This window comes from Cariama cristata, unplaced genomic scaffold (assembly GCF_000690535.1).
Source record: "Cariama cristata isolate BGI_N322 unplaced genomic scaffold, ASM69053v1 scaffold26075, whole genome shotgun sequence".
Taxonomy (NCBI): Eukaryota; Metazoa; Chordata; class Aves; order Cariamiformes; family Cariamidae; genus Cariama; species Cariama cristata.
In genome coordinates, this window is record NW_009619639.1 from 26405 (window position 1) to 36067 (window position 9663).

Genomic DNA, 9663 nt, shown 5'->3' on the forward strand with positions numbered 1-9663 from the left:
GTTGTCTGTCACTTTTCTTAGAGCTGGACTCCTTGTTTTCTCCATAGCAACCATTCTCAAGTATTTATACATCATTCCTCTTTGTCTCCAAAAACCAGCGGTGGGGAGTGCCTCTCTGCTTCCACATGCTACAGTGTTATTGGATAGGGTATTGAAAGAGCAGATTTTTGGAGGTCTTGGTCTGTTATTGAAGGGAGTCTTGCTGAGAGCAAACTCTCATACTGAAAATTCATCATTCATTACACCTGCTTGTGGGTTTGCTGGGCTTAGGTGGTTCGCTTGTGCAGATGCTGTGTTTGCATATTGGTTTAGTTCATAGTAGTGAAACTTAAATTTGGATATCACAGTTGAGTAAGAAATAAATGGCGTAACCAAGAAAGATCACTGAAGTTACTGTCTATGAACTGCTTGACAGCCTACTATATCCTGAAACTGTGTAAACTCGGTACAGAATCTGAGATTTACTACCTGAAACTCTGCCCAGTTTCCAAGATGGGAAGTGACATGATTGAAGGGAACTTGAAGGAGTGTCTGATTGTACTATTTTCACATGGGTTTATTTTTCTTATGTGCGAGCTATTAGGATCAGTAATGCTTGGAGAAGGGAATCCAGATAAGGAAAATCGAGGGACGTCAAAGTACCTTCTAGTATGGTCACATCTTGAGTCCGTTAAACTCTCTAAAAGCTCGTAGTGCAAGTGTAGTGAGTAACACAAAGCTGTCAGACAACCTGCTTAGGGTGGTATCTAGTTAAGACACCACATTGCAGCAGGCGCTGAAACAGCGATCGCGCAGGGAGGATGCGTTTGCGTGTTTGTTTACAGGCATCTCCTTAGAACTGGGATAGGAGAGAGATGCTCAGCAGAAGTCTGGCAGTAAGCTGCTGTTCCCCCCTCCCCCAACCCTCCCACCTTGCCTTGTGTTATTCAAAAACAGTATTGAAGCTGAATATTATACAAAGCAGAAAGACTTTATAAACTGTGTTTTCTTTAAAAAAAGAAAACAACAGAGGGACTGAAAAAGCTCCAAAAAAGGGTTTATTTGGATGTGAAATAAGCTTAGAACGAAGATTCCTAACCTTTTACATAGCCAAGAATAGTAATCCGATAATTCTTGGAATAGTCCACTGTTCGTAGAAGTGACATTAAAAAAATGGAATAAAAGCATAGGAGAGGTTGAAGAGAAAACTTGAACTTGGTCTGTAGTCTGCAGGTAATGAGCAGTGCAAGGAAGTATTTGCTGCTGTGCATAGGCAAAGGGAGTGGCAAGAAAGAACTTTTGACTAATTCTGGAAAGAATATATACATTGGGTAGCTTCGTCAAACAACAAAAAAACCACATTCAGTGAGAAAAGAAAGCTAAATAGAAGGTAAAATAATTTCACAGCTGCTTATTCCCCTTCCTCCTCACATTAGTTTTTTCATTGTATGTATTTTGATTGTATAATTAATAATGGAAGGAGCAGGTCCAGGTCATGCGCATGCTTAAGCCTGGTTTTGGTTTTGGAGGCAGAGACATCAAATGTGATTTGTATTCCTAGTATTTTCCTGTGGAAATGAGATATTTTTTCTTTCATGTTGCATTTAAAAACAGAAAATCGATTGGATCAGTGGGAATATGGTTTACTTTTTTCATCTTTTTTTGTTAATATTTCATTAAATTGTGTGCATCAAATAATTGTATGAATTTATTTAGGAAAGGGTTTACTCCTGCTTAAAAGAGTGGGGGGAAAAAAAATGAATGCTGAGAGTTACTTTTTATTTATGCTATATTTGTCTACATGTTTGGTTTAAATTTAAGCTTAATATTTTTTATAAATGTTTATTCTCATAATGCTTAAAACATTCCTGCAGTTTCTATAGGGTATTGAAGGCGAGCTCATTGTTTATTAATAAAACCCTTTGCAGTGTTCATGTATTGCTGTCCAATCTTTGCAGGTGCTGAAGAGAAAATTTTGGAAGAGTTTAAAGAAACACACAATGCCGACTCTCCAGATTTTCAGCTCCAGGCAATGATCCAGGCTGCTGGCAAGCTAGTACTGATTGACAAGCTGCTGCCAAAACTGAAGGCTGGTGGCCACAGGGTGCTTATCTTTTCCCAGATGGTGCGCTGCTTGGACATACTGGAAGACTACCTCATTCAAAGACGGTGAGAGCAACAATATAATACAATTCTAAATAAACTGTGCTATTCTCAATGGCCACAGTATTTAACCTGTGAGTAATCTATATTGAAAAGAGATGAAATTCAAACACTTTACAGTATTTTTTGTAGTGATCTGGCTAAAGGGAGAAGCATACCTGTTAAGTTGCAAGTACTGAGATTTTTCTTTCGAGTTTAAACCTCTTAGTTTACTACTCAGTTAAATATTTTGGTGGGTCTGGAGTTTTTTAGCTTAAGCCTGAATGTTTATTTCATTCCTTGGAGCGAGAGTCTGTTCTTTACCAAAACATGCAAAGCAGGAGACAAAGTACTATGTCTTCCACTGGTGAAGTTAGTGAATAGAGGAGCAGTTGCTCAGTTTGTTGTAGTTCTTTTGACCCTATAGTAGCATATTTTCCTTTTCCTTTTATTGCATATTCTTACAAAGAAACAATGCCATTACAGTAAAGTTCTCCTTATAATGCATCTTTATTTCAGGTACCCATATGAACGAATTGATGGCCGAGTAAGAGGCAACTTGCGTCAGGCAGCTATTGACAGGTTTTCAAGACCTGATTCTGATAGATTTGTTTTCCTGCTGTGTACAAGGGCAGGAGGCTTGGGCATTAATCTTACTGCTGCTGATACCTGCATCATTTTTGATTCAGACTGGAACCCCCAAAATGACCTCCAGGTAATATTGCAAGAGGTGATTTTACTGAAAATTTTTCTTTGCCTTTTTGCTGTGAAATCTTCTTCACCTACAAGAGAAATTATCTGTTGTCCCTCTCGTAAGGGGATAAAGATTATTATTTCTTGCATAAAGATTATTATTTCTGTTGAAAGCAATAACTTTTAATGTAAGTTCTCTGTATTGATTATTTTAAAAATTTTTTTCCTGTAACTGAGTGTCTGTCTTTGTTTCATCAGGCTCAAGCACGATGTCACAGAATAGGACAGAGCAAATCAGTGAAAATTTACAGGTTGATAACAAGGAATTCTTACGAAAGAGAAATGTTTGACAAAGCTAGCCTGAAGCTTGGCCTTGATAAAGCTGTGCTACAATCTATGAGTGGAAGAGAAAACGCTACAAATGGGGTGAGAATTAATGTATTAAGGTGCATGATCAACAAATGCTATGAATGTGTAACACTTTTCTTGCTTGTTTGCGTTTTAACTGGAGAACAGTGGTTTTCAGATGGAGTACGGCATGTATTTTAAAGTAGGGTTAATTAAGGGCAAGGCTACATGAAGTGACTCAGCCTAATGGCTTCCGTATTGCCAAAAGGTGGCAGGTGGAGTCATGTTCCCTCAGTCCTCATCCGTTCTCACCATTCCACACTTTACATTGTGTTGATCCTGGCACATCGAATACTGTGTTCAGTTTTGGGCCCCTCAGTATAAGAAGGACATTGAGCTGCTGGAGCGTGTTCAGAGCAGGGCAGCAAAGCTGGTGAAGGGCCTGGAGAAAAAGCCTTACGAGGAGCAGCTGAGGGAGCTGGGGTTGTTTAGTCTGGAGAAGAGGAGACTGAGGGGAGACCTGATCGCCCTCTACAACGACCTGAAAGGAGGGTGTAGCAAGGTGGGGGCTGGGCTCTTCTGCCCGGTAATTAGCGATAGGATGAGAGGAAATGGTCTCAATTTCTTCACTGGTAGAGTTGTTAGGCATTGGAACGGGCTCCCCAGGGAGGTGGTGGAGTCATCGTCCCTGGAGGTGTTCAAAAAAACATTTAGATGTGGTACTTCAAGACATGGTTTAGTAGGCATGGTGGCATCAGAGGTATACGGTTGGTCTTGATGATCTTTGAGGTCTCTTCCAACCATAATGATTCTATGATGTTGGGCTTCTTCCGGTCAGTTTTTTCTGATGGAGCCTTTTTGCTTTGGACTTTTTTTGCTTTAACTTTTTGTCAGATTAGTAAGTTAAATCTGCTCCCAGGAGTTCAGTAGTCATCAGAGCTAAAGTGAAGGTTTTCAGTGACAATGAACTATGAAATCATTTAAACCACTCATGTAACTTCACCCTGTGAATATTGTTGTTCATATCCTTCTTTTAAAGGTGACTTCATCATGAATGTTTAATTGACCGACACCACATTATCTTAGTTTCAGTTCTTAAAATGCCAAATAAGATGACAATCAGTCTGATTATGCTGTCAGGTGTACACAGTGGCTGATGTAAAAAAAAAAACCACCCAACCCCCTTTTCTTACATGTTACAGGTGCAACAGCTTTCTAAGAAAGAAATAGAAGATCTTCTTCGAAAGGGGGCATATGGTGCTCTGATGGATGAGGAAGATGAAGGGTCAAAGTTTTGTGAAGAGGATATTGATCAGATTCTCTTAAGGCGAACGCACACAATTACTATTGAATCTGAAGGAAAAGGCTCAACGTTTGCAAAGGTGTGCATTGGCATTCAGGGAAATTAATAAACTGTGACCAGGATAGATGGAAGGAGGACTAAATTGCCTTCTAGTCAATTTAGTTTTTTGGTGTACTTGTCTCAGATGTTTTCCTCACAAATGTTGGCATATCTGTATTTCCCATCATGATAGTTTCCAGGCTTACCTTTTTTTTCTTTCTTGAAACTACTACTTTTTATAAGTCCTAAGTGTTGTATTTACTAGTGAAAATAGAAATTCCTTGTAGCATGCAGTTAAGAAACCAATGCATGTGTTTTCACATTTACTAGGCTAGTTTTGTTGCATCTGGGAACAGGACAGACATTTCCTTGGATGACCCTAATTTTTGGCAGAAGTGGGCAAAGAAAGCTGAGCTGGATATCGATGCTTTAAATGGAAGGGTAAGAACTTTACAATAGTTCCTAGTACAATTAAATTGAAGATTTCCCCCCCCTAAATTTTTACATTTTTGCTTTCATTTTAGAATAACCTAGTTATTGATACACCAAGAATAAGAAAGCAAACCAGACTCTACAGTGCAGTCAAAGAGGATGAGCTGATGGAGTTTTCAGACCTGGAAAGTGATTCTGAAGAAAAGCCTAGCACAAAGCCCCGTAGGCCTCAGGACAAATCACAAGGTTATGCAAGAAGTGAATGTTTCAGGGTGGAGAAGAACTTGTTGGTTTATGGGTAAGGATATACAGATTAAATATACTGATTGTAGCTAAAGAACTGAAAATACGGAAATGATGTACAGAAATTAACTCATCCGTCTCTTGGACACATTCACATAATCTCTTACTGTGTAACCTTTACCTCACTATGCTGTATACATGGCAGTGAGATTTTAAGCTGATACATAAAGGTGCTTATATATGCATTATTTAGCTTAAAGTATCGGAGTATGTCTCGGGTGGCTATGAGCTCACTGGCAAGATACGTAGTTTGATGATGATGGAATATTTGGTTTTGGTTTCTCATAGGGTAAAGAACTCATGAGTTACCAAGGTTTACTCTCTCTTTTTGAAGTGTTGTGGAGAATAACAAAGTGTATTTGTAACGAACAATGTGGTTATGAAATCAACAGTCAAATCTAGAGATTTTCAACATAGATTCTGGTATTTTGGTGCCACTTGAATTCAGCTATTTGATACTCTATATTTTTCCCCATTGGATTTACCAATTTGATTTTTGTCTCTTTGCAAGCAAGTAGCTAGATTTGACTGCTAACACGGTGGTCTTCAGCATAACTGTCTGTATTTTAGGAAGTTGCATGCAGCAATTGCTAATAATGGATTTCAGGATCAAAATAAGAATGATTCCTCAAATCCCATGATTGTAGGAATTGGTTGAATTTCCTATTCGTAGCTTACTGGAACTATTAGAGTTAAACATATGTACTTTATTATTTTGAGTGTAGTTCAATTGCAGCTTTACGAGCAGTGAACTTATTGCCTGTTCTGTAAAATAAACATTCTTAACTCTTTGGTGCTGGAGGTTGGATTCCCTGATGTAGCCTGCAAATGCGAAATGCATTAGTGCTAACACAGGAGGTCCCAACTTGCTGGGTACTAAGAGTTAAATTGAAAGTCACAAATTAAAATACCAGTGCCCTGGCTGTTGTATTGAACGTATTTTTCTTATAGCTGGGGTCGATGGACTGACATCCTCTCACATGGGCGCTATAAACGTCAGCTAACAGAACAAGATGTGGAAACCATCTGCCGGACTATCCTGGTATATTGTCTTAATCATTACAAAGGGGATGAAAATATCAAAAGTTTCATCTGGGATCTGATCACTCCAACTGCAGATGGGCAAACTCGAGCTTTGGTTAATCATTCCGGTATGTCTACCACAATCAAATAATGATGCTAGTAAATAGGAAAGAATTGCTTCAGTCATGCTATGTATTTAGTTTAAACTATAACCATTCTGACATGTTGTAGGATCTTGTCAGATTTTATGAGTAAGGTGGGCTTTGACTTGGTCCGTACTTAAAGGGGAAGTCTCCCTCAGACACTTTGTAGAATGCAGTGCTCTTTTCCTTAAATCAGTTTTGAACAAATACTCTAGCGTAATTTTTAAGTGGCACCTACTGCTGGAGTTACTCTTTCAAATTGCCGTAAATCAGAAAGCTTGTTTCCTTATGGCCATTGAGATTCATGAGAGTTTTTACAAGAAATATTTATATAACACCATTTTCTGGCTAGCGCTCTGATTTTTTGAAATCTTCACACCTAAATTTTCATGAAAGTTTTGGTTGATTTTGTTATTTGCAATTTTCTGTACAGAATTATGTTGCTGTTCAGTTTTTGGTGGTTGTGTTACCCGCAAAACAAATAATACAGCAGTGATACTTAGCTTTAAATGTGTGTTTGTAATGCAGTTTGGGGTGAGAACTTTTCTATCCAGATTGTATAAGAAATACTGGGGTTTTATGTAGGTCTGTCTGCACCAGTGCCCAGAGGGAGGAAAGGCAAAAAAGTAAAAGCTCAGAGTTCACAGCCAATGCTGCAAGACGCCGATTGGCTCACCACCTGTAATCCGGATGTATTATTTCAAGAAGACAGCTATAGGAAACATCTCAAACATCACTGTAACAAGTAAGTATTAATCAATATTTCATTTAGAGTTTTTTTTACTACATGCTTTTGAAAAGTCTGCAACTTCTTTTGGGTATATTTAATAGAACATGGGGCGATTTAATACGATGTAAAAGCCATTATTACTTTTTAGTTTGGGGATAATCATCTTAACAGATATGTGGATACTTCTATAATCTTTTTATGACTGATCAGCGCTTAAAACACAGTTCTGGAGAAAATTGTTTTGTGCTTACTAAACAAGAATGGAATCAGATGAGGTTATTCTTTTTACCATATAAAGGAAAGACTGTATCCCTGCGCTGAGTCTATTTCTCTTGACAATTGGCTATCTTTAAACAAAAGCTATTTGTTTCTTACCCTTCTTGTGGGGTCTCTCAGGCTGATGTCCTTAAAGTTCTGTTCTTTGGATTTTAAACTCAAATACCCAGTTCTTAGTTTGCAGAGTTTCATGTAGTAGTTCACCTGTGTGCGGATGTATCTCTTCTTTTCATTCTTTTTCCTCCCTTGCTGTTCACATTATACAGAATATATCTTCTTTTCTCCTTTGCTTGAGAAAAAACTTCTCACCAAGCTGTCTTACCTGAATCAATGCCCTGATTTGATTTTTGAAATTGTAAACATGTTACTAAACTGAAAGCCTTTGGGGACAAAGATCATTGTATTTTGGTTTGGATGTTACGTTGTTCTGTTGTTGTATGAATGTCTCTTAAGAGCTGCTTTTACATTCTTTTAGCTTTTGTTTTGTAGTATCTTAGTTATTTTTGTCAGCTTCTTTTGACAGTGTCCTGGTTCTCCATCTCAGTTTTGCTTGCTGTGTTCTCCATTATAGACACTGAACCGTACCCTTGGCCCAAAAATACCTAGTTTTGGGGTTGGGGGGGAGGTTGTTTGCTTTTTGGCTTTCGGGGGATTTGTTTTGTTTTTAAAATTATACTCTTCATTGAATGTATACCATACAGATGTAATGCAGTGTTAATGAAAGGTCGTCATTACTTTTCTGTTTTTAATATCTACTGTGTCTTACTAATACTGTTTATTGGAAAGAAATTATTGATTTGAAAAGTACCTGTGGGCTGTCAATAGGGGGTGTGATGTGAAGGAGGAAAGGCATTTAAGGGGTTTATTAGCTCGTTTCCAGATGCTAACCAAGCTTAATTCTCAGCTGATGGAAACAGGTACTTACAGAATTATGTTAGCAAGTGCACTTCCAAATAAACTGCTTTCTGATTTTTTTTTTTCTAAACTGTTACTCAGATCTGTTATTACATTTCACTTGCTCTTAAAGTAATTAAATTCTTTCCTGTAACATTATGTTAATCTCCCAGGTAACATGTCCTCATTACTTCTTCTATCAGTGTGCAGATCAGACTTAAATTCATTTTTAAAATATTGCTTCTGTAATAATATAGTAGAACAATTACAAGGATTGGGAAGACTGGTAAATGCGCAAGAATGTTTTTAGTTGCTATCTTTTTCCTTCGCTTCCTGGATCCGCCAGGACTAAGTGAATTGTAGAAGCAACATGTTTAGCCCAGGTAAAATCAAACAGAGGTAGAAGCCAGTTAATAATCTGAGTAATTTCTTTCAAAAGGTTGCAGTAGCAATTGGCTTTACAAGAACTGGTGTCCTGCCCTTGTGTAACATGTGTGCTGGTTTAATGCCTAGGACTCCTGAAAGGTGCAAAGAACCTCTGTATTTTGGTTGATGTTGGCTTTTTTTTTTCTGTTCCTCTTCTTTGACTTCATGTAACAGCTGTTACTGCTTAATACTCAGATGATAGAGACCCTCAGCAGCTTGTTTACATAGCCACACAGGGAGCAGGGACACCTTACTGGTCCCAGTTATCATGCATACAAAAAGAAGCATGTCTGACATGTTTTGAATTGCGGACACGACCTTCATTCAAATCCCCAGTTTCCTTGAATAACACGTGTAAAACGGGGAATTGCTCTGGTTGCATCAGATCTCTAATGAGGAGCTCTCAAAACTGGTGGTGGTCTAAATTTTTCATGCAAGTAGGTGATCAGATTACTGCTTCCCTGGTCGCCCTTGCTGTTCCAGGAGCAGCAGCAATTCAACAGTTGCCGTGATGGATTTGGGTACAGTGAGAGGGCAGGCTGAGTAATCTCCATCTTAGCTGGTACTGGTTTTACTTCGCAAACTTGGCAGCAGGGGGTGCCCTGAATTGGGTAAACATAGGAGAAGGGGGTTATTTTCAGGTAGATACTTTCTCTACAGGGCTGACCTCTTCTCTAGTCTCCTTGAAAAGCCGATCTGCCATTCTCTCTCCTGCCAGCTTCAAGTGTGACCACAACACCTGACAGCGCTTCCAAAAATGGCTGTGGTATTGCAGAAATGGGGAAAAATAAACATGGGCAATGACGATTTTTCACTTCCTAGTAGCAGTTAGGTTGTGCATGGGTAAAATTAAATAGCAGTTTGAACTATAAAGAGTAAAAATAGTTAATATCTCCCGAGGGAAATGGGGGATTATTCCCCCCCCCCCCCCC

General features: G+C 38.6%; 1 protein-coding gene across 1 annotated transcript in view; it reads left to right on the plus strand.

Annotated features, from left to right (window-relative positions):
• The window catches only part of LOC104162568 (chromodomain-helicase-DNA-binding protein 7-like), a gene marked incomplete at its 5' end in the record, with an annotated part of 47860 nt that overhangs the window by 24954 nt on the left and 13243 nt on the right, over window positions 1–9663 (plus strand). The window contains 8 exon segments of the mRNA XM_009701324.1: window positions 1938–2148; window positions 2641–2836; window positions 3073–3240; window positions 4365–4544; window positions 4835–4945; window positions 5029–5234; window positions 6191–6390; window positions 6991–7150. Of these exon segments, the coding sequence (XP_009699626.1) occupies window positions 1938–2148; window positions 2641–2836; window positions 3073–3240; window positions 4365–4544; window positions 4835–4945; window positions 5029–5234; window positions 6191–6390; window positions 6991–7150 (1432 nt within the window).